At 40.3% G+C, this 26,291-nt stretch overlaps 1 protein-coding gene across 1 annotated transcript in view; it reads left to right on the forward strand.

The window, feature by feature from the left end:
* Positions 1 to 26,291, forward strand: part of ano1a (anoctamin 1, calcium activated chloride channel a) — a 73,383-nt gene that overhangs the window by 24,390 nt on the left and 22,702 nt on the right. The window contains exons 6-15 of the mRNA XM_041943727.1: positions 1,812 to 1,866; positions 2,220 to 2,271; positions 6,304 to 6,359; positions 6,601 to 6,642; positions 12,077 to 12,141; positions 13,602 to 13,736; positions 16,682 to 16,842; positions 17,824 to 17,909; positions 18,726 to 18,737; positions 21,899 to 21,970. Coding sequence (XP_041799661.1) covers positions 1,812 to 1,866; positions 2,220 to 2,271; positions 6,304 to 6,359; positions 6,601 to 6,642; positions 12,077 to 12,141; positions 13,602 to 13,736; positions 16,682 to 16,842; positions 17,824 to 17,909; positions 18,726 to 18,737; positions 21,899 to 21,970 — 736 coding nt within the window. The remainder of the gene's footprint in view (positions 1 to 1,811; positions 1,867 to 2,219; positions 2,272 to 6,303; positions 6,360 to 6,600; positions 6,643 to 12,076; positions 12,142 to 13,601; positions 13,737 to 16,681; positions 16,843 to 17,823; positions 17,910 to 18,725; positions 18,738 to 21,898; positions 21,971 to 26,291) is intronic.

Raw genomic sequence — 26,291 nt, forward strand, 5'->3', positions numbered from 1 at the left:
TAATTGGATTAAGTAAAGACAGAAGTCATGACTTCACTTATGCTTTCTGCTCAGCCCCAACAAGTGAATCCACTTTCAAAGGCAATGATCAGAGAGGACAAATGTCTTAGCATAAATGTCAGCCTGCTGGGATGTATGGAGGAGAGAGTGGGCAGTGGGCTGCTATATTTACAGCTCTGACTAACAGCCAGCACCCTCCACATCTTCTCCATCATTTAATCTTCATCGGTTGTGAAAACACTCCAGGCCAGCTCCCTGGGATTAAGCCTAGTTATAGATTGCGGTGTAAAGTGTCTTTCAAAGCACATTAACAGTTTGGTCATTCTTGAGTTGAATTGTATTGTATGTACTGCAATTTCTTGAGGTAATATGTAAGTTACTCCAGGACTAAATACCAGTAAATAAATCAATTAAAACCCCAAAATTGCAGGTTTAACTTCAGATTAATGCTGTCTGTCAGTGGAGGCACAAGTATGATTTGGACTGTTTCAGTGTAGACCATCAAGCACCAACACAAGTACTGACTGACTGACAGAAGCTGCCCACTCAGTCATTTTCAAGATTCAAGAGATTCAAGATTCAAGAGATTCAAGAGAAGCTGCCCACTCAGTCATTTTCATGAAATGCCTTCAGTGCACACACTTCCAAGTGATTTTCTTTGAAGAATTACCTTCATATGTTTGTGGTCTGACTGCTGTCACAGTAATTTTTTTTAACTCATACACAAAATAAATAACTTTTGCTCTCAAATTTAATTAATTCATTTTTTCTCCCAATGACACCTGTGTGGCTCTGTAGTAAAAGAGGTTTTAGGGTAAATGTAAAGCCACTTGGTTTACAATATATTCATACAAACTTTATCAGTAAAATGTTCAAAGCCATCATTTTTACATTTTGACTGCTACAATATCTGCCAGTGCCAGCTAGTTGAGTCAATATAGCACAAAATCAAAAATTACATTACATCCATAATCTCTCAACAGGGCTGCTTTCAAGCCTTGGGCTAAAGTTATCTGGAGTGGTCCTAAAACCTACTGTATAGTAGCAGAGATAAGCTTTTCTGGTTTACAGACATGCCAAGAGACAAGAACACAGAAGAAATAAACCACAAATAAAGAGATTTGGGGCAAAGGTTGAAGAAGCGGCTTTTGGTCGGAAGATCGCCGGTTCGATTCCCCCACCGGACTGGCAGAAAATTTGGGTGTGGTGGAGTATTCCCTCCCCCTCCATTAGCTGGCTGATGTGCCCTTGAGCAAGGCACTTAAACCCCCTGATTGCAGCCCACTGCTCATGTGTGTGTTTCACTGCATGTTGCATGTGTGTGTGTTTCTTCAAACAGGGTGGGTGAAGTGCAGATAATAATTTCCCAGTCTTGGGATCAATAAAGTAAATAAAATATAAATAAATAAATGATAATTTTAAAAAATCTGTATTAACTGTGGATGACGAGGAGCAAAGGTGGTAAACCAAGCTAGAAGGTAAACAAGGACCCAAGTTAATACAGTATCAACAACTCCCCCCTCACCCCTCAACACCAACATTGCTTCAAAAACTGTAAGGTAGCAATCCAAATATGCTGTGGCTAAGCACAGTAAGAATAATAGGGAGGTTAGTATTATTGTAGGTGGACAATTTTGCTGTCCACTTTATGATAGGTGGACAGCAAAATTAACTGCACTATAGAATTTAACTCTGCAGATGTTGAATGTCATTCATCTCACCTTTCTTTCCAATCTACTCAGTAAAGAGAAAATCGGTCTGCACTCTGGATCTGCAAGTAAAACTAGATGTATTTTCTTCTTTGCCGCCAGATTCGATTTGTCTGACAAGGACAAGTTCTTTGACAGCAAAACCAGGAGCACAATAGTAAGTATTGGTTTTAGTAGATGAGTGGTTGGAAGATTGCTCCTTCAGGAGGTAATGGATATAAAGTCCTGTTCTTGTGTTTTTCTACATGAATCTAATAACATAGGCCTGACACCTTGTGCTCCTTGATGTGTACTTATCTCCAATCTATGTGACTCCATAAGGGATTGGAAAAAACTTATTGAAAAAACTGATATATTCTGTGAATCTGCATTATACATGTGCTGCTGCATTGACATGCACATCTACACAGCTAATTATGCTATTACCATTATGCTAATACAGCTATTATCTACACATGCATGTTCTTGTGTTTCTAAGAATGAATCTGCTTTGTTTTGTTGTATCATCAGGTGTATGAGGTATTGAAGAGGACAAGATGCACTAGAGCCAAATACTCCATGGGTAAGGCCTATATCTCTTATACAAGGAATAAATAAATATGCAATGATTGATTACAGTAAAACATGGACAGGTATTGTTAAGTTTGGTATGGTTTATTGGTACAGTTCTGTATTCCATAAATCCATCATTTTCTTTCTGAGCTTGTTCAGTGAAGCCAAGTTAATTGTTTATTTTCCTCTTTTTGTTTTGTACATATTTTTAGGTAAATGTATCACATGGTGTCAGTTCCTTTAAATATTAAATATACCAACTGTATTAAACCTGGACAGAGTCTGTCTCACACAACCTCCCTAACCGCTCTGGTCAGGCTTCCCCACACTGACCAACTAACTGTAGTGTACAGGGGTAAGGATGGTGGGATGACCCAAGGCGGGACGCTGGTGATAGATAGGTAGATAGATAGACTTTCAAGTAATGAACAACTTTCAAGTAAAGAACAAGGAGGCAAAAATCCAATACAAAATACAAAATAACAATATAAGAAAAAATAAAAATATAGAACTAAGCTATACAGGATAAACATCTGGCAGTTAAATATGGGCACTGTAGTGCAGTTGTGCAAAATTACAGTGTGCAACAGTCGGTTTGTCCACACTTTGGTCCAGCATATAGATGTGTGTGTGTGGTAAAGTCCAGCATATACGGCGTGGGGGAGGAACGATCTCTTCAGTCTGTCCATAGAGCAGGACAATGACAGCAGTCTGTCAGTGAAGCTGCTCCTCTGCCTGGAGATGGTGCTGTGTTTCCCTTATTTTCAAATCCCAGTGTTGACAGGTATAATACTTACCACTACAGGGCACAGTATGGGATCACCTCTGCTATCATGTCAAATCTTAGCTACCTGCATGCAACTTTTCTGTTATCTACACAGTACAGTTATGACTGGAAGTGACGGCTAGCTGGTGAGATTATTCAGCCTTGGTTGAGTTCGACAGTCTCTTGAGTGTTATGTAATTGTCGGATGAGAAAAATTTGTTCAGGTTTGTTTGAGGCAGAAAATGCTAAATAAACATAGGAAATAAAAAGAAAAATATTTTAAATAAAGTAAAAGGAGAATTTGAGAGAAACCGAGCCAAGCTAAGTCAAGTCAACTTCATTTGTTTTCGTCCAATCAGTATGCACAGTGAAAGCCTGCACAGAAATGATGCATTACATAAACATACAGAAATAGTTCCTACAGCAAAAGCACTTTCTGGGTTTGATCGACCAGAATACTCATATTCAAGATTAACTTTTGTTTTAACGGTTCTTGAGCTGAAAAAGTCATGTGCTCCTTTTTTGCATCATGCCAAATGTTCCTTTTAAAGACGGACATACGTGTAGTACATGTTAAAATTTCACCAACATTTTGGCAATAATTACTGTTTATTCACACCACTGTGAGTCACACTCACTTTCTAAAATGTAGGCCAGACAGGCTCAGATGCTCTGAGCTGTTTTGCCCGATGTAGTGTTTCTGATGCTGTAGCATCTCTTGCAACCCATCAACATGATTAATATGTTTATGAACTGCTGGCTTGTTTTGTTTGTTGGACTCGTAGTACTGTTCACATGTCTCCAGATCTCAGCACTGTGATTGCAATCATACATAACCAATACAAATGACAAAATGACAAAAAAAAAAAAACCTTAAGTTGTAATAAACCAGAATTTTCTATTAGTCATGTTTCCTGCTTTCATCAGACCTGCAGTCTCCAGGAAATGATTGTAAGTCCAAGTACTGTCCCCAACACTGTGCTTACCAGGAAGGTCCAGTGTTTCCCAAACAATAAACCCTGGGTGTCCCCGGAACTGAAAGCCCTATTGAATGAGTAGAAGAGGGTTTTTGGATCTGGGAACTAAAGATTCAAGATTCAAGATTGAGATTCAAGATTGTCTTTACTGTCACTGAGCATAACATGTCAATGAAATTTGCATTGCAACCCCCATGTTAGAAACAATAAAATAGATAAGAAAGATAATAAAATAAAATAAAGATACTAGAATAAAATAAACTAACATGCAGATAAAAATATGCGTAAATACAATAAAATATACCAGAAATGAAAATATACTTAGACAATATGAATATACTAAAACAATAAACATTAAAATATACCAACAGCAGCTGAAATATACTAAAATGTATATACTGAGTGCAAATGGCTGACCATTTAGTTAAGTGTGTGTGTACTTAAATGTTAAGTTTACAGAAGGTGGAGGTGAAGGTGTAAAAGTGCAGTGTGCAGTGGCTCATAGTCCTCACAGTCTCTCACTGCAGTGAGGGGCTGCTGGGGGTGATAGCTCTGACAGCTCTGGGGAAGAAGCTGTCCCTCAGTCTGTTGGTGGTGGTGCGGATGTTCCTCTACCGCTTTCCTGATTAGACTTTATTGATCTCACAATGGAGAAAATCACTAATAGAATGATGGAAGCAGTACAAACAGTCCGTGGCCCAGATGGCTGGGGTCTATGGCGATGGAGGACTGGCAGATTTAACCGCCAGTTGTTTCCTCTCCTGTGCCGTGCGGCTGCCATACCACACTGTCACACTAAGGCAGAGGATGCTTTCAGTTGTGGCCCTGTAGAAGCTGATGAGCAACCGAGAGGAGAGTCCAGCCCGTTTCAGTTTCCTGAGAAAGAAGAGCCTTTGTTGTGCCTTCTTCACCAGGCGGGAGGTGTTCATGGACCAGGAGAGATCAGATGTGATGTGGAGGCCCAGGAACATGATGATGTCCACACGCTCCACCACTTCTCCGTCCATGAGGAGGGGGGCGTGATCCGTCTTTCTGGACCTCCTGAAGTCCACAATGACCTCCTTGGTCTTCCCTGTGTTCAGCACCAGGTTGTTGGCTGAACACCACTGGGGGAGCTGGTGTATCTCCTCTCTGTACTGGGTCTCGTTGTTATCTGAGATGAGACCCACTACTGCAGTGTCGTCCGCAAACTTCACGACTGTGTTGGTGGGGTGGATGGCAGCACAGCTTGTGAGTAAACATGGTGAGAGGGCTTGGCTGAGCACACAACCCTGTGGCGTGCCCGTGCTGAGGACCAGAGAGGATGATGTGATGTTCCCTATTCTCACCACCTGAGGCCTGTTGGTGAGAAAGTCTCTGATCCAGTGGCACAGAGACGCAGGCAGACCCACTGCGTGTAGCTTCAGTGCCAGCTTGTCTGGGATGATGGTGTTGAAAGCTGAGCTAAAGTCTCCAAATAGCATCCTGACGTAGGTGTTGGGAAATCATCACCAACTTTGTCAACTGGTGTGGACTGAACCACCTGCACAAAAACCCAGCAAGACTAAGGAGATGGTGATATACTTCTGCAACAAGGTGCCACAGATTACATCCAGGTTTAACATCAGTCTAAAAACAGTCTATGACTCTGTGGTGGCATCTGCAATCGTCTATGCAGTGGTCTGCTGGGGCTGTGGAAGCTCTGAGGGAGACATAGAAAGACTAAACAAACTGGTCAGGAGAGCTGGCTCTGTCTTGGACTGCCCTCTGGACACCATCAACCGACTGCTGCATCCAGTGTGCAAGAAGGAACGCTACCGCAGGTCCTTCTTCCATCAGATGTTAGATTATTCAACTCCAGCATCACATAACATAAGACTGTGTTGATGTTGTTTCCCATACAAATTTACTATTTTTTGTCTTATGCCAACATACGCTCATGTCCTTTACATATTGGGCAATATTGCATATTTGTTACTGTTCTACTGTGCAATAGTATTAACACTAGTTATTATGATTATTAATCTGAAGGCAATATATATTGTTATACTCTTGCAGCAGCAGTATTTTCATACTCTTTGTATATAATGTACATATACATGGCTGATTGTCTATTCTATTATTATTCTATTATTCTGTATACCTTTTTTATTGATTATTTTGTTCTTCCTATATCTATCTTTTATTGTTTGCTGCATGTAACAATTTAACAATTTAATTGCCCTGGTGTGGGATTAATAAAGTTGTATCTTATTTTATATGTGTGTGTGTGTGTGTGTGTTTCCTGGATTGTAATCCTGTTGAATATGCCTTTTTACAGGGATCACCAGTCTGCTAGCTAATGGTGTCTATACATCTGCCTATCCTCTGCATGATGTGAGTATCACCATCAAACAAAATCAAAGCATTGTGCTGTACTGCACTCTACTGTACTCTAGAATTTATGTAGAATAATATTTATGACTACAATTACTGTCAGGTTTCTGACAAATGACAATTCATAATTTTGTGTTAATTTAAAGCTAATATTCATTATATGCATAATGAACAAAGTGTTCTCATTGAAAATAAAACTGTGTGGGGGGGGCTTGTCTGTGTACATGTCTGTATTTTACAGGGAGACATCGAGGGGGTGAATGCAGAACCTAATGACAGGAAGGTAAGCAAAGCAAGTCCACCAGTCAATAAAGTGAATCAGGTGTCCAGTCAATTTCAAACAACCAATCACAATAAAATTACTGAATCTATGTCTCTATCAGATTGAGTTGAATTCAATTTCAATTAAATTTTTAAAGCACCAAAGTTGTCTAGTGAAACTTTCCATATAGAGCAAGTAGGGACCATGCTCTATAAGTACAGAGACCCAACATTTCCCCTGAGCAAGCACTTGGCAACGATGATGAGGAAAAATTTCCTTTCAACAGGCAGAAACCTCGGACAGAACCAGGCTCTGGGTGGGCGGCCATCTGCCTCGACCGGATGGGTTTAGAGAGACAGAAAGAAAGAGGGACAGAGAGAGCGATGTGCACAGAAATGAAAATGATTACAGTATCAGCTATAATAATAACAGAAATATGACTCATGAAAAAATCACATATGACATTATATGTATATGTTATGTGGATGATAAAATATGCATCTTAATATACAATAGTATATTATTATAATCACAATATTATGTATACAATCATAAAAGAAATATGACTAATGAAAATAACAGTAGCGGTGGCCATGAAGCAGGACCACGATGGTAGGTGCAACCTTAATCCACAATCCAGGTGCAGCCACCATGGGGACCTGTGGGACGAGAAAGCAGAAGGACTCTGGGGAAGAAGCCCAGTTAGTAACACGCATTAATGGGGCATGAATACATGCAGATGGAGAGGGAGAGAAGAGAGAAGTATATCATGGGAAGTCACTCAGCAGTCTAAGCCTATAGAAGCATAACTTTGGGCTGGACAGTTAACCCCTTGACGCGACAATCGGCGTTAAGGGGTTAAAGAGGTGTTTAAGATCAAGTACTATAAATTAGAGGGTAAGACTTCTTGTAGCAACCTAGTTGGATTGCTTCTAAGATACAGTTTGGTGGTTTTGCATGAAGAAACTGCTGAAGTTAGTGGGTGAAAGTCAATTGGAGACAATCAATCTAAATATATATCAGGTTTAAGCACTTTTTCTAAGGTTCATGTCTTTGAAGGTAATCAGTACCAGATGGGAGCAGGAGGTGATAGATTTTTATCAAAGAAGCTCATTAAGTCGTTAAGACTGAGGGCTATAGGTAAACATGGCTCAGTAGTGTTTTAACTCTCTGTCAGCGTGGCTACAGTGCTGAAGAGAAACCTGGGGTTGTTCTTATTTTCCTCTATTAACACTGAGTAATAGGCTAATTTGCCAGGCTAAACAAAATTCTTGCATATTGTAAGAAGTTTTCATGATGCTTGCTTTAATTTGCAATTTTCTGGGCTTTACCATGGAGCTAACCTCCTTGGTTTTATTATCTTCCTTTTTAGAGGCGTAATAGAGCTGAATGTCATACGCAGTGAGCTTGCAGCACTATCAAGAACATGAACAATTTTGGAGGGACTAAAGTTAGCATAGCAGTCCTCTGTTATACTGAGAGATGGCTCTGAATTAAATTCCAATGGAATCACTTCCTTAAATTTAGTTACAGCACTGTCAGGTGTTGCCTAATGGCATGTAGTTCAGTAACAGGAACTCAAAAGGTATTAAATAATGGTCTGATAAAAGAGGATTCTGTGATGAGAGTAAATGTTCAGTTTCAATGTCATATGTCAGAGCTATGTCAAGGGTGTGGTTAAAAAAGTGAATGGGTTTATACACGCTCTAACAGAAGCCAATCCGATCTGATAACTAGGTACCACAGTACTAAGGATGTCATTATCGACATCCAGATGAGTATTAAAATCCTACATTGACTTTATGTGTGTTAAGGACTGAACTTGCTAAATTTTCAGAATTCAGATAAAAATTAAGAGAACAAAGTGGTCTCAAGGTGTTCCTTACTGTTTATTTTCCCCAAAGATGAATGCCCCAAAAAATGTTTTTTCTTCTTAAGATGAAGGTGCAGGTTCAAGGAGAATTGTAGTATTTTTCAGTCATGCTACCTCCATTGGAGAGATTCAGAAAACACACAACAAGTAATAGTATAACAGTATTTTGGGGCAAACAGTGTGCAGATTGAATATGTATCTTGTCCATTTGTTAGCTAGTGGAACACCGACCCAAGCATTTAAAGTTATTTATGTAAACTTAAAGTTTATTTAGAAAGTTTTATGTCACTGAAACTGCTTGTGCCTTAAAATGAAATCATTTAATCAAATAAAAAACATTTTCTAAAACAGTATTTTCCATTTGTGTGCACATGATATACAGGAATAAATGCAGGACCTTACCTGCACTGCCCTCTCATCACTATAAAATAACCCAATGTTTGTTCTGCACATTACATTAACAATCACAATTTTTCCATTTTTTTAGATTGTTAGACCATCAATTGTTCTCAGAAATATGAATGCTGAAAGGTCTTTTTATTTTGGAATTGCCAGCTAGCTTTTTTGAATGGTTTGTCTAGAGCAGTACATTATCTATAAGTGACTGAAACATGCCACTCAATTACTTTTACCATTAGGGATTGTTTTAAATGATGAGTAACAAAGTATTATAGACTACTATGTTAACATGACAGTATTTTTGCATTTCTGAGAAACTTTCTCCTGCCCAACAAGAATAAAATTAGGCAATTGGCAAGAAAATAAGAGCTCATGCTGAGTCTGAAGTCATCTCCTCCCCTGCTAACACTCTCCATAATTATACTGTAGGCTGTGTGTCACTAAGGCAACAGCCTAATAATTCCCCTTATTTTCTCAAACATCAGAAAAGGTTTAACTTGGTGCTTTCGAGTGCCTCCACAGCAACACCCTGATATACTGTATATCACAATCCCACACATACATATGCATGTACATGTGTAAGAAATAGGTGTTCCTCAGTTGTAGGATGACAATGTTGAGATTTCAGGTTGAAGAAAGTGCTGTTTTGTTTCATGGCCTCAGTCTACTGTGATCCGCCATCTGAATGGCTCTCTGGACTTGCCTCTTGTGATTAAAAGCCTGCACTTATTGTTCTGGAGCTTGCTGTTCTGCCTGTGAATGGAGCATGTGGTTGTGTTTGTCAGTGTTCCACCATTTCACTGTACTGTTAGCTAAATAGTAGTAGTAACACAGCACCTGCAGAGAGTACATACATAGTGGCCTGGTATTGCGTACTGGCTCTATACATGGCTTACTGAGATACTTCAGTAGGACATGGCCATTGTTACTGTCATTACTTTCGCCTGTGCTTTTCCTATTGTGACAGAAATCCCAGCTGGATTAAAACCTGGCCTCTATTAAAAATAATTGGTGATCTCTTGTCTAGCCTGCAGGTTTATTTTGGATTGCAGTGATTTCTTGTCACCCAGCACCACCTTCGAATGTGTGATCATGTAACTATTGTGGTCACCTGTAGACCTAGCACTGCTGCCTGAGAAAAAATACATTGATACATTGCTGTGAATATGCTGCATCAGTGGATTTATAATACATGACTGCAGGTCTATTTGCATATCTTTAGTCCATTAGTGTCAGGGAGTTGGGGACTAAGGGGGATCTATGGGTTGAACCCAGATGCAGACACTCAGGGCGCAGATATAATTTTAACACATTTATTTATCTCAAGGACAAAAACCAAGGAAAACCAAAACTCTTGCTACTAGGGAAAACACACACTAGGGTAAAGGGTTACACAGAGAACGAAGACAACACAGGGAAACTTTGAATAAACAAAACTCAGAACAAACACTGACAAAGAACGTGAGGTGGCTAGACAAGACGATACTAGAACACACTAGGGCTGGAGCATGACTAAAGACAAACACTAACATGGACAACGGGATGGCATGAAATACATGAACTGTGGCATGGTTAATAGCAAGGAAACTCTAACATGGGCTGAGGTCTGACAGAGACAAAAACATGACTTGACAACACGTATTTGGACCAGACAATACCAGGATAAAGACTCACAGGGTAAGAAGGGTATCACAGACAACACTAAGGACAATGGAATACTACATAAAACAAGACATGAACATGAACAAAGACAGGAACAAGACAATAAACAAACTTACTAGAACTGTGGCAAATAAAAGACAAAGACGAACCAAGGAGACAATCACATAAATCACGGCGTGGACATGAACAAAGAAAACTCAACAAAGAACACTCACTTACAGGACTAAGGCTATGGCTATGGCTATGACTGTGGCAAGGTAACATGGGACAAGGAATCACAGACAACAAGGTAGCGCAGACAACGACCAGACAAAGACTGGGGGGAAGACACAGACTTAAATACACAAGGCAGGAACACTAATGACACACAGGTGAAACACATCAGACAATCACGCGGGAGGGAAAAAACAGGAAGTACAGCAACACAAAGACGCATAACATGAACCTTCAAAATAAGACAGGATGTGACAAAAACCAGGCAAAGACAACACACAATGGGAAACTTAACAAAAAGCCGACGTGCATGGCACGGGTCAAGACAATTAGGGAATTGACCGTGATGCACAATTATGTATAATACTATATATCATTAAATATGTTCCAGTGGACAAATAATATCTGGTTATCAGCATAAACAAGTAAAGGCTAGCCATAAATGTAGGGTGGGTCAATACACCATTTTCACATTTCCTGTGGTATCTTATAACACTATCAAATTGTAATGTTAGCTAGGAAGCGGTTGAATGCTAACGTTAGCTGTTGAGCTAGCTGTTAGTTATGTTGTTTTACTTTGCTGATCCTTTGTGAGGCAGCAAATGATAACAATTTGTCAGATTCCCAACTGTAATACGACTTGCAATCTGGAAGCCATATGACATGATCCTTTTGATAACAGCCATGAGATGCATGGCGTTGGAGGAAGATGGCCACCATGTGAAAATGGTCCATCACCTTACATAGTAAATTCAGCATAATGTTTCACCTGCACTTACTGCATCATTTTAACATCAGTGTCAGAGTTGTGTTAAAGTCTGCTGCTCTGTTATGATAAGTTGTATCTTATCCTATCTTACTCTTTCTATCAGTATTAACTTTCCCTTAATGACTCTTAGTACTACGTGTTTCACATTAAAAGTCATTTTTGCTGCAAGAAGACTTTTAATGTGAAACATCTGTGCAGGAGGGTTTCTTTTGGCAGTACATCTTAGCACTAAAGCTAATAAAATTAGTCAAGTAATGTATTATTCGATCAAAAGAAAAATACACTATTTTTATAGTACAACAAAGTCAGTAATTAATAATTAAAACATAGAAACACTATTTTTCTGTTTGAGAATTTACATTATACCAAATTTATCAAGACAAATACTTGAGCATGTAGGATATTTTTGTTTGCTTTCACAACAAACAGGATCAGAACAGCACACTCACTAAAATGTGGTGCTCGTGAATTGTGATAAAACAGAAAAAGATGATGTATCGGCATTTATGGTAATTATCAAATCCTTTATCTCTTCGCAGCTGCTGTACGAGGAATGGGCCAGCTACAGTGTCTTCTACAAGTACCAGCCTATTGGACTCATCAGGTCAGATAGCAGTGCTTTTGTCGGCCGCATCAAGTAAATTATATAACACATTTTCAGACTTCATATGTCTGCCGTAGCGGGTGCCTGCAGCTTGCAAGCAGGAAAGACAGATGAGGACACTCAAAAGCTGATGCTGTACTGATGGTCTTCTTTCTTCTCATACACACACTGCTCAGGGACTGTAGCACTGATGTAACATGTCACATAAAGCAAGCATTATCATGCAGTATCATAAAATCATCATATCAGCACTTTTATTAATGTCATGAAATTGTCTTGTTTGTAAGACTGCTTTAGAAAGTGTGTTTATGCAGTTGAAAATTTATGTAAAAAAAGATGGAGAATAAAACCCACTTAATAATAATCATATGGATAGTACAGGGATGAAAACAAGGCAAATGCAAAACATAAGATGGAAAACAAAATCACTGAGTAACAGTAAGAAAATAAAGTTCAAAATAGAGTACATGGCATGCTCAAATGTGCTCATAATTAAGTGAAATACCACATTCTAAGAGAAATGCAGCAGTACATGACAAAGCACAAAAGTTTCAAGCCTGTATCAGGAAAGTCATAGCTAGTTAAAGGCCAAAATGAAGGGATACAATTTTAGCTTATTTTAAAAAAAATATTTATTTATATCTGTAGATATCAGGGAGGCCAGCTTCTTATTTGATTTCTTTGCTAAATCTGCCTTTACAGTGGAGGGCTGGTTGGGAGCTTTAACAGCTAATCCAGTGCCCTAAGGACACATCTAGGGCATTGTGTCAGCCAAATCTATGCAAGGATGATCTACATCTGATGTAAAACTTTTGGCAGAAAAAACAAGGATATCAGCAAAAGAATGTAAGCAAAGCAGAATGCAAGCAGGTGAAGTGTCTGATCAGTAAGAGAGTGTGTGAAAGGCTTTCTGTGTGAAACATAAATAAAAAAGAATGTGATACCTTGCTAATCCTTTTTGACATATACTCAATTGTAAAAGACAATATATTCAGTGTTTTCCCTCATCAACTTCATTGAGTTATTGCATATTCTGAATTTGATGCCAGCAACACATTTCAAAGAAGTCAAGACAAGGGCAAAAACAAAACTGGGAAAGTTGTGGAACGCTCAAAAAACACCTGTTTGGAACATTCCACAGGTAAACAGGTTCATTGGTCACAGGTGATAGTATCATGTTCAGGTATCAAAGGGGCATCCTTGAAAAGCTCAGTTGTTCACAAGCAAGGATGGAGCGAGGTTCACCACTTTGTGATTGTAGTGAGGATATTAGGACATGGGCTCAGGAACACTTTGGAAAACCCTTGTTTGTAAACACAATTAGTTTACAAATTATTATTGTGTTTTTAGTCACGTTTTACACAGCCTTTCAAGGCTGTCTGATAGTACAGTATCTTAGTTCATTTGACAGTTAAGTATTGATGTTGTAAACGTGTCACCTTTGGTCTCTCCTCCCATAGGAAGTATTTCGGGGAGAAGGTTGGACTGTATTTTGCCTGGTTAGGAGTGTACACACAGATGCTGATCCCTGCAGCCATCGTTGGAGTAATTGTATTCCTGTATGGCTGTGCCACTGTGGATGATAACATACCAAGGTACACACACAAACACACACACACACACACACACACACACACACACACACACACACACACACTGTTTTGCTGCACTGGTAATTAACCCTCCTATTGTCGGTCAATTTTGACCCATTTTCAAGTGTTTACATATCATATAGTAGATGGGAAGACAATACGTGGGTTAAGCAGGGTTTCAAAAACTAAAAAATGTCAAAATGGCATGCAAGCAGCCATACGAGAACCTTGAACCTTGAAATAAAATACAGTATAAAGTTGGAAAAATTCAGATTGAAACCAGGGGCTTTCTGATCAAATAGTCCCATAACATGATGAGGTATCAGACATTTAATGACAGCGTTCAGACAGTTTTGATGGTTCTAGGACACATTCTAGTACCAAAGAGTATTGAGTTTTTATGCAGCCCTAGTTACAAACAAGTGGCAAAACAATAAAGATAGATTTGTTTTGAAATTGCTCTGAACGATCTTTGGCCGAGTTTAACCCAACATGAACAGTCAGTCATAAATGAACAGTCAGTCAGCAGCCTGAAGGACAGGTGGAGGATTCTGAAACTGCAACAGTGGGTTGAGAAACATACTGTGCAACCCAAATGAGTGAATGTTGAAGATGGGTAGGGTGCTGAATCTCCACTATTTTATTTTATTTTACTATATCTCTCAGGGGTGCATTTGACTGACTGGCTAGGTAGAGGACCAATCACAGATTGTATGCTTTAAAAGAATTCAGGGATTGTGACCTTGTTTAACAATCAGTTCATAATGTAGGAGTTCCTTGCTCCTTCGATTGTATACTTACAGCGGGCATGAGATCTTTTAAAGAAGCAAGGGAACCACTTTGTTTATCTTTCTTCCATATCCACCCTGCCTTCCTGCTTTGTCTCTTTAAGCTCCTTAATTCTTCATTAAACCACGGCAGAGAAGAAGGATTAAGATGCAAGAGCTGTTAAAAACACTGACAAGCTCCTTTAAGGAGAGGCTATGTTGTTTAGTGGTATTAACACATGTCAAACTGTCAAGCTCTGTGCCAACGACGGAGCCTGCCTTTCTCACCAGTTTGTCCAGTCGTGCTGCGTCCTTCTTCTTTAAGCTGCTTCCCCAGCACACTACTGCCTACAGGAGGGCACTCGCTACCACAGACTGGTAGAAAATCTGCAGCAGCTTTTTGCAGATGTTGAAAGACGCGAGCCTTCTGAGGAAGTACAGGCGGCTCTGTCCTTTCCTGCACAGAGCGTCAGTGTTGGCAGTCCAATCCAGTTTCTCATCCAGCTGCACTCCCAGGTATTTGTACCATCCTCCACTCCCGTCTTCTTCCAGTAAGCAAACTGCAGAGGGTCAAGAGCGTGGTGGATCTGTGGCCTCAGGTGGTGGTCTTCATCACGTGTGACGTCAGGGCGACCGGCCTGAAGTCGTTCAGCTCACCAGGATGTGGTTTCTTAGGGACTGGAATGATGCAGGATGTCTTCCACAGCTGAGGAACCCTCCCCTGTCCCAGGCTCAGGTTGAATATGTGCAGAAGGGGGTGTCCCAGCTCCCTCGCACAGGCCTTCAGGAGTCGTGGTGATACTCCATCTGGACCTGCAGCTTTGCTGGGGCGCAGCCTCTTCAGCTCACGACAGACCTGAGCTGCTGTGATTGTCGTGGGTGGTGTGAGGGGAGGAGGGGAGATGTCCTCATCTGTGTTGGTGATGGCTTGCGAGAGAAGGAGGGTGGGGGCTGCTGTGCTCAGAGGTGTGAATGGGTTGGGGTGATCAAATCTATTGAAGAAGTGGCTGAGCTGGTTCCCCACACCTCCCTCATGTTGTTGTTCTGCATCCTTTCTTCTATTTGCCTTCTGTACTGCTCCTTCGCCTCTCTGAGCTGGACTCTGAGTTCCTTCTGTACCCTCTTGATCTCCAGTGTGTCACCATCTTTGAAGGCTTTCTTCTTCTGGTTCAGAAGACCTTTGATGTCACTAGTTATCCAGGGCTTGTTGTTGGCAAAGCAGCGTACAGATTTTACTGGAACAACAGTGTCCATACAGAAGTTAATTTAATTTTTAATTAATTTAATTTTTTTTTATTTTATTCACTTTACTGATCCCAAACTGGGAAATTGTTCTCTGCTTTTCACCCATCAAACACACACATGCACATGCAACATGCAGTGAACACACAGGAGCAGTGGGCTGCCGCATCAGGCGCCCGGGGAGCATATGGGGGGGTTAAGTGCCTTGCTCAAGGGCACATCAGCCGGCTGGAGTGGGGAGGGGATACTACACTGCACCCAAGTTTCTCTGCCAGTCCGGTGGGGGGAATTGAACTAGATTAGACACATAAAATGCACTTTGCTTATTAAAATAAAAGTCTTTCAAAGGTGGAGAAACAGCCAAGTGAGACTGGGGAGAAACTTAAATAATTTCTGTGAATTACTGCAAGCTCAGCCCCTCGACCCTCAAAATGAATGAATTAGTGAGAGAAACAGACTCAAAACCAGCACCAGTTGGACTTGCACTGTCTGGGGGGGTGGATATGAAATACAGAGCCAGGATGTTGGACAGCGTCTTGCTGGGAACCATCAATTAAGGCTAAAAGAAATAAATCAGTCAGTAAATCATCATCAGTAAATCTAAAATTGTTAAGACTGGTGAACATCATATATCTGCATATAGGCATGATATTGGGCTTTGAGTGGTTTGGGGTACCATGAAAAAAAAATCCCTTGAAGGGGTGCCATGATGCCAAAATGATCAAAGAACTGCTACTTTATACAGACAACACAGCAGAAGCACATGCTTGTTTGAATGACTGTATGTCTCGATTTTCATATTTAAGTAGTACTAATATGCTTTTGGTTTGTGCCATGTAACCTGAACCTAAACTTGTGTCCTGATCCATCTGCACCCTACCTTTGTCCTCTTCCACCCTTTTGAATAACTAATGTCCTCCATCAATCCCTGGTTTCCAGTATGGAGATTTGTGATCCCAGGAACAACATCACCATGTGTCCGCTGTGTGACCATGCCTGCAGCTACTGGAAGCTGGTGACAGCATGTGGTACAGCTCGAGCCAGCCACCTGTTTGACAACCCAGCCACAGTCTTCTTCTCCATCTTCATGGCCCTCTGGGGTAAGGACACATTTTATCCAATCAGCAGCAGCCAAAGACTCCAATGAAGACCAGTAGATGAGAAGAACGTTCCCAATACAAGCTGTGCAGCTAAGCATTGCTGGAAATGTTGCAGTTAATAGACAGTACCACCTAATCCATTTAGGGCAGTTTTAGCAGGAACGTGGATATTGTACCTGAGACACATATGAAATTTACCCCTGAGTAAACGCAGCAGCTAGCAGCTTCAGAGCTTGGGACCAGGGAGGTATTATGTCTGTAAATGAAGTTAGAGTCCAATGGAGTCACAGCCCTACAGCCATTGGGATTTACCTATTGCAGACACAATGAAAGAGAATACCATGAAACCGTATGTACTTGGAAATTATTATGTTAGCAAAAAAAAAAAAAGCCATGTATATATATATATATATATATATATATATATATATATATATATATATATATATATATATATATAGCTCCCCGGGCGCCTGATGCGGCAGCCCACTGCGTGTCTCACTGCATGTTGCATTGTGCATGTGTGTGTTTCAGTAAATCAGTGATGGGTGAAATGCAGAGAATAATTTCCCAGTTTGGGATTAATAAAGTGAATAAAATAAAAATAAATAAATAAATAAAAATAAAATGTGTGTGTGCATGTTAGAAAAAAAAAGTACTTCACCATGCTGATATTTGCTAAATTATTGTTAAAAACATTTTTTGTGCGTCTATCAAAGCCTGATTAATCTCATTCATCACACTGTTGCACAGGGCGGCATGAACACACACACTGTAGTTTGTACATATACCGTCTGCCCCAAATATTCACTAGAGAACCAAACATGAATGAATCTGCTGCTGAAAACAGTCTCCAGCAAATGTACTATTCGTAATCATTGATAAGCATAATTGATCCGTTTTTGTCAGGAATGTATTTTTAATGTATTATTAAACAAATGTGCTTGAGCCTTGTTTGGTTTGCTGTGTACACTTATGTAGCGGTTCTCTTCATGGAGCACTGGAAGAGACGACAGATGCGACTGAACTATGTCTGGGACCTGACAGGCTTTGGAGAGGAGGAGGAGGTAATGCCATAAATCACTTTTAAATATACTTTTTGAAAGATTTACATCCGTGAGTGTATGGTTGAAAACATTTGTTCAGTATTTAGGGAAATACAATTATTCACTCTGTTGACGAGAGTTAAAGGAGAAAGATTGATATCACTCTCATGTCTGTGTGCTAAATATGAAGCTGCAGCCAGTTAGCTTAGCATGAAGACTGGAAGCAAGGGGAGTTGGCCCCACACTCTCCAAAGGTAACACAGTTCACCTGCCAGCAACTCTAAAGCTTGTTAACATGTTGTACCTCCTTAGTTATGTTTGCACAAAAACTAAAATGCAAAGTTGGCAATTCTTGGCTCAGTCAGTGTCATCCTGTTTGCACAGAAACAACAAAATAAACAAATCAGATGTAACATGTTTATTAGTGAGCTTTACAGCTGGTAGGTGGATTTTGTTACCACTGGAAGGAGTCAGGCCAGCCCACAGTCTGTGCTGAGCTAAGTTAATTGTTTGATGTTTGCAGCTTCATATTTAGCTTGGAGATATGTGAGTGGTGTCAGTCTGTTTTTTTAACTCTCTGCAAGAACCTATAATTTTGTAATTCTACATTTTGATGCTGCTTTGCTTTGTGTGGGCTATAATGCATAATTTCTGAACATAAAAGCTTATTATATTCTTAGAGGATGATACTCATCTTGATTTAAGTAATTACCTACAAAGATTTTTCATTAAAAAATGTCTTGCTCTAAAAGTGACATGGAAGTGTTTTCAAAAACAATGGCAACTGACTGACATTCTCCTTATGTGTTTATGTGCTGTACGTGGTGTATTTTACAGGAGGAACATAAGGTTTGGTTTCCCAAATTGCTTTATTTCTTGCCGTCTCTCATATTTAAACTTACCTTCTTTCCTTTTGACCCACTTTTAAATCTGTTCTACAGCCACTAACACTAACCTTTGCTCCCTCAAGGTGTTGAACAATCTGCTACAGGTCTTTGTACTTGACACCCTCTTTATCTTTCTTTGCTCCTGTGTAATTTTTTTTCTGTAGCTTTCCTCTTTCTGTCTAAGGTTTATCCTGATGTCGGCCTGTGGCTGTTGTTAGTGTGGCCTCTCAACACAATGCTGTTGCTGTTGTTTGTGTCTACTGATGGCAGTAGAGTTGACAGGACAGTTTGTTGACTCATAGATCTCGTCTAACTCCTCCTTTTTCCTTTTCTTTTATTTTCTTTGATTTTTTCTAATAAGATAAGATAAAACTTTATTTATCCCCAGCCGGGGAAATTTGGGCATTACAGCAGCATGTGAAAGCAGTGGGAAGAGAGATAGCAACAGAGATAGAAAAATTTTAAAAAAAAATTAAAAAAGTAAAGTATATATGTACATATTATACAAGTAAAATTATTTTTTTTTGACTTTATAAAAGAAAAAAATATTTTAAAAAAATATAAAAAATATGTACTGCCCCAATAACTGTGGGGAAAAAAATCAATGTATGCTGCCTTCAGATTAAAAATAAGAATAAATAGTGTTAATGCTATTGCACAGAAGAATAGAATATGCAAAACAGTAAAAAACAACAGATTATTTGTCAAAGAACATCAGCACAGTCTTATGTTAAGTGATGCTGGAGTTGAATAATCTGACAGCTGATGAAATGAAGGACCTGCGGTAGCGTTCCTTCTTACAGTGTGGATGCAGCAATCTGTTACTAAAGGAGCTGCTAAGGGCCTCCACTGTTTCATGCAGGGGGTGGGAGGGGTTGTCCATGATTGATGTCAGCTTGGCTAACATCCTCCTCTCACCTACATCCTCAGTGGTGTCCAGAGGACAGTCAAGGACAGAGACAGCTCTCCTGACCAGTTTATTAAGTCTCTTTCTGTCCCTCTCAGAGCTTCCACAGCCCCAGCAGACCACTGCATAAATACAGACAACTGTGCCCTCCATACTCAAAAGAACACATACCCATAGGCAGCACACATGGAATATGTGAACAAAGTAAAGAAATAAATGAAGTCAAAGAGAAGAAGCAGTGCAAAATATGGTTTAAGCGCCCTCCTTGTTGTGAAAGGAACAAAACTAGATAGATAGATACTTTATTCATCTCCAAGGAGAAATTTGCAGTTCCAGCAGCTCAAAAGGTGGACACACAAGGGCATGCAAAATAAAAACAAGAACTACTTTCAAGTAATGACAAGAACTACTTTCAAGTAAGTGGCAAAAATACAATACAAAATACAAAATAACAATATAAGAAAACTAAGCTGCCCTGGTGGTGCTGGTGACTCAGGTGGCAACAACTCAACCTTATTTTGAAGCTCTTGATTTAAGAAAGATTAAAAATTTCTATTTCTTATGTGGTGTGAAAGGACAATTTCTCCTTTAGTAACAAAAGTCTCCGGACTACAAAAGTTTCCTGCTCGTGCCCTCTCAGCTCATTATGGGGCTCACACGAACATGTTAGCGAGGAAGACAGTGGTATGTCAAATACATACATTTCTAAAAAAAAAAAACCCTGAAAATACGTCTCTCCAAAATCCACACAACCTTGAACAGGACCAAGAGAGATCAAAGATGCAGGGTAGTTGGTTTTAATTTTCCCCTTGTGTATGGTAGAATCAGTGCACGCTTTTGAAGATAGAGAACTATCACCTGGCTCTGCAGTCAGTCTTAGCTCTACAGAGCTTGCCACAGTAAACAAGTTACACTACCAGTAATGATTACAAAAGTAAGCAGGTTCACATTGAGGTGCAGATACATGATGCCAAAAAGTGTACACAGGTTAACAGTAGTGATAATCAGTATCAACCAGTGGATGGTAAGGTGCAAATGCAAAATATATGCAGTGTGAAGATATGAATGCTAAGGATTATAGATAAGTAAGAGAAAGTAGCATGTTACAGTGTATTCACACTAACAATCTGAGGTAAAGGTAAGCTTCTGTGGTTCTTTCAAAGGTGATGATTATGTCCTTGATATTGCAGAATTATTGACCTATGTTGGCCTTAAGTCAGAGTCAATGATTGTGAAGTACGGAGCAACAATAATCCAGAGAAATAGAGAAGCAAGATTTCAATGTTAAATGAACAGAGCAAGCAGAGCTGAAATGGAAGCTGCAGCCACCTCAGCACCCCATCTCTGCCATACATCTCTCAGCCTGAGGTAGATGAGTTGGAAAGTGTGACTGCCGCAGAAAAACAGGATTTCCTGTGGCATTCTGTGGTGCATTGTTTTGGAAATGGTCTGCTGCTGAAGGTACTTCTGTCCATGGAGAAAGTTAGAGTCATTGTCCATGACGCTTCTCAATTTACACAGCCTCCTGCTGTCGGACACCACCACCAAATAATCAAGCTCCAATAACAAAGCTAAAACCCAGAACCGTAACAACTACAGGGTTCTTCACAAAGAACATTCATTCCACATCCTCATGCATTTATGAAGTATTACTTAAGGAATATATGCTTTCAACTTTACAATAGGCATCACAAAGATCATCCATTAATGGCCAATTATGTTTAAGTAATGCTTACACAGTATAACATGCACAATAGTTTATAGTTTAGGCTATAAGTTAAGAAATGGCTACATGAAGATAAAGGAAAAAGCAAACCTCTACATGGTGGTACACAAGACCATAAAGTGTGTTTACTAATCTCAACCTTGACCAATAATAACTCAAATGGTGGCAGATGGCATTGATATTGACATTGATAATGGTCTTGTTATCTAATTCAGCAACACAGAGTAACCATTCTAACATCAAACTACAGGTTGTTTATAATGTTGTCCCCCACTTGATCATTTCATGGTGGGTCAATGCATTGCTCTCTTTTCTTGCACAGAGTACTTAAATAATTTTGCAAAACTTCATGCAAACAGGCTGATCATTTATTTTCTGTCTCCATTCTGAAATTTCATAAGGATCTCCTCTCATGTTTATTGTCTTGCACACTCACTACTGACTAAGATACGGAAGTATCAGGAACTGTAACATCTAATTTCTCTTCCAGGACCACAACCGAGCGGAGTATGAGTTCCGGGTCATGCAAAAGACAATGAGACAGGAACATTCAACCCCAAAGGTAAAACTGATTCAGTAAAAGGTTTAGCTCTGTACATCATACCAGATGAGTGGTCTTAAAAAGAAGAAGTCATCATCTTTCAAGGATCGTACAATTAAAAATTTCTGTTACTATCAAACATTGCATTTTTGTCCCTCCCACTGTTCTAGTTTCACACTGATTTTCTTACTTACGTCTCTCTGATCATTGTCTGAGTGTCCATCCAGCACAGTCCAGATGAGAACAGATCTGAGTTGATAAAAATGTTCGTCAACTCTTCAGAATAGACTTATCACAGTTATCACTATGAACTCAAAGCAACAAGCGTACGGTATCTAGAAAGGAAGCAAAAAATAATTTTAAGTAGGATAATGGTACAATGAGAATAGAATACATATGCACAAAAAATTACAGGCAAATGCTCAGTAAAAGTAAAATATAGTTTATTTAACTTTAGCAGCAGCAACAAACATAGGCAGCAAGGCAACGTGTGAATGTATGTGTGTGTGTGAGAGAGAGAGAGAGAGAAAGAGAGGAGAGAGAGACAGTAGGCAAGAGAGTGGGCGTGACGACATCAGAGGCTGTGTCACAAGAAAATTCAAGATGACATGTGGAACCACAGAGGTTAAATAGAGAGATGAGGAGCGAAATTGGGGTCGTGATTTACACCTTTATGACAACAAGATGGCATGGGGAGAAGATGAGTTATGCTACCATAGTATTGGAAGGAAAAAGAGAGAAAGCACTCAAAGTGAAGCAAAGAAGTTACTAAGCCCTGTGGAAAGAAACAAAGCCCAATGGGCAACACAATCACTGTGTGTCACAACGTGTTAGGCACACAAATGCAAGGGGAGCAGGGGAGGAAACAGCAAAAGTCCACTTAATTGAAGGACAGAGGGGCATAGAAGTTATCCTTCTCATTCTGTCCTTCTATAGGCAAGGTAAGACCACTGGTTGCACAGTGATCTTTCTCAGGATCCAAATGTTTTCGGTGAACACAGAACCGTCTGTGGGAATGTTGCCTTAATCAAGGCTACTTAAAGTACAAACATTTGATAAGGAACAGGACAAATCCAGTAGCAACAGCACAGATCATTGTCCAGGTCTTCTTGGACAAGAGCAGGTCATCTGGGGTCATGATGCGCCTCCAACGACATGGGTTCTGTTCAGTGCTGAGTTCTCACGATGCGCTGGAGGTTCTTCCTGCAGGACGTGGAGCAGGCGCCATACCACACGGTGATGCTGTTGGTCAGGATGCTCTCGATGGTGCCTCTGTAGAACGTGTGCATGATGGGGGCCGGGGCTCTAGCTTTCCTCAGTTTGCGGAGGAAGTAGAGGCGCTTTCTTGGCCAGCGATGTGGTGTTGGTGGTCCAGGAGAGGTCCTCAGTGACGTGCACACCCAGGAATTTGGTGCTGCTTACCCTCTCCATCGTAGCACCATTGATGGTAAGGGGGGCATACTGGGGGCGTCTTCTCCTGAAGTCCACAACAATCTCCTTCGTCTTCTCCACATTCAGAGAGAAATTATTGTGTTCACACCACGAGGCCAGGCGGCTCACCTCGCTCCTGTAGTCTGTCTCGTCTTCGTTGCTGATGAGACCCACCACTATTGTGTCATCGGCGAACTTGACGAGGAGGTTTTTGCACATAATAACTTTACAGTGGAGTTGTACAGTCTGACAGCAGTGGGAACGAATGACCTGCGGTAGCGCTCCTTCCTGCACTGAGGGTTCCTCAGTCGTCCACTGAAAGAGCAGCTCAGCTCCTTTAATAGTCCGGTGCAGTGGGTGAGAGCTGTTGTCCATGATGGCTGTGAGCTTGGCCAACAGCCTCCTCTCACCCACCTCCTCCACAGAGTCCAGTGGGCAGCCCAGGACAGAGCTGGCCCTCCTGACCAGCTTGTTCAGTCTCTTCCTGTCCCACTCTTTATTATATTTTTTTATTATTAGTTCTTAGGTTGATTGTGTATTGGTTGTGTTGACCACTGTTTTTAAACCAAATTGGCCCACAGGGGCAATAAAGACTGTTCAGTTCAGTTCAGAGAGATTACCCATACCAAGAATTTTGTGCATTCCTTGCTCTTATTTTCAGAAAATCTGTCTATCGAGGCACTGTTCCTCTTGTGTTACCCAACCAAAGACTCTCTGTTGTAATTGTTAAGTCCATTGTCGGTTGCATACTTGCATATAGGTAAATTGTTCCAGAAAAAAAGATTCAGCAGATACACCAGGCGGAGATTCTGTGCCTTTTATTTTCTGAATTTTTAAACATATTTTAAAGTGATTGTCTTTCTGAAGTCCACATATACAGTGCCGTGAAAAAGTATTTGCCCCCTTCCCGATTTCTGTGTTTTTTGCATATTTATAACACACAAAGGTTTCAGATCATCAAACCAATCTTAATATCACACAGAGACAACCCAAGGATATATAAAATGCAGTTTCTAAATGATGATTCAATTTATTAAGGCACAAAAAAACAATCCAAACCTGTCTGGCCCTATGTGAAAAGTAATTGCCCCCCTGAACCTAATAGTGAGTCGTGCCACCTTTGGCAGCAATAACTGAAATCAAGCGTTTGCGATAATTTGTGATGAGTCTTTCACACCGCTGTGGAGGAATTTTGGCCCACTCTTCTTCTTTGCAAAATTGTTTTAACTCTGCCATATTGGAGGGTTTTCTACCATGAACTGCCCGTTTAAGGTCACACCACAGCATCTCAATTGGATTTAAATCCGGACTTTGACTTGGCCACTCCAAAACCTTAATTTTTTTTATTTATTTTTTTTTTGAGCCATTCAGAGGTGGACTTGCTGGTGTGTTTAGGATCGTTGTCATGATCCAAGAGCACTTGAGTTTGAGGGCACAAACTGATGGCCGGACGTTCTCCTTCAGGATCTTCTGGTAAACAGCAGAATTCATTTCCGTCAATCACAGCAAGTTGTCCTGGTCCCGAGGCAGCAAAGCAGCCCGAGACCATCACACTGCCCCCACCATGCTTTACTGTTGGCATCATGTTCTTTTTCTCAAATGCTGTGCCATTTTTACGCCAGATGTAACGGACTGCACACCTTCCAAAAAGTTCAATTTTTGACTCATCAGTCCACAGAATATTTCTCCAAAGTCTTGAGGATCATCAAGATGCTTTATGGCAAATGTGAGACGAGCCTTTGTGTTCTTTTGTGACAGCAGTGGTTTTCACCTGGGAACTCTCCCATGGATGCCATTTTTGGCCAGTGTCTTTCTTATAGTGGAGTCGTGAACACTGACCTTAACTGAGGCCAGAGAGGCCTGCAGTTCTTTGGATGTTTTTCTAGATTCTTTTGTGACCTCCTGGATGAGTTGGCATTGTACTCTTGGAGTAATCTTAGTTGGTCAACCACTCCTGGGAAGGTTTGCCACTGTTCCCAGTTTTCTCCATTTGTGGATAATGGCTCTGACAGTGGTTCACTGGAGCCCCAGAGCCTTGGAAATGGCTTTGTAACCTTTTCCACACTGATAGATTTCAGTCACTTTTTTTCTCATTTCTTCTTGAATTTCTTTGGATCGTGGCATGATGCGTTTGTTCTTGAGATTTTGTCGCCTACTTCACTTTGTCACAGATTCTATTAAAGTGATTTCTTGATTCAACAAAGGTGGTGGCAATCAGGTTTGGGTGTGGCCTGTGAAATTGAACTCAGCTTTCCCAAAACTGTGGTTAGTCACAGTTACCTTGTGATTTAACAAGGGGGGGCAATTACTTTTTCACATAGGGTCAAATGGGTTTGTATTTCTTTTAATTAAATACACAACACACACACCCACACACACAAACACGAACTCATGTGGTGAACAAATCGAAAATATGTATTTTATCTGCAGAACACAAATCCGACTTCAAAATCCTCATTTCTCTTTTAAAAGAATATGTGACATTTCACAGGCTTACGAGGACAGACAAATAGTGGTTTGTGAAACCAACTATGTTTATGAGGCCTGTTTACATGTAACACACAAACACAAACCAGGTCATGGTATGAGAGGACTGACATACATTACAAGGTCTGTGTGCATGTAACACACAAACACAGACCAGGTAGTGGTATGAGAGGACTGACATACATTACAAGGTCTGTATGCATGTAACACACAAACACAAACCAGGTAGTGGTATAAGAGGACTGACAAGGGCTACAAGAATACAATACTATATTTAATCTCTTAAAAACCATTTAAAGACCCACTCCAATCCTCTCTTTTAACTATTTTCATTCTCAGTGGTCTTTAAATTGTTGTTATGAAGTTTTTAGCCAAAATAACAAAACCTGTGCCATTTTCCAAGACTCTCCTTCTGCAGAGTGCC

The sequence above is a fragment of the Chelmon rostratus genome, chromosome 1, assembly GCF_017976325.1.
Source record: "Chelmon rostratus isolate fCheRos1 chromosome 1, fCheRos1.pri, whole genome shotgun sequence".
Classification (NCBI taxonomy): domain Eukaryota; kingdom Metazoa; phylum Chordata; class Actinopteri; order Chaetodontiformes; family Chaetodontidae; genus Chelmon; species Chelmon rostratus.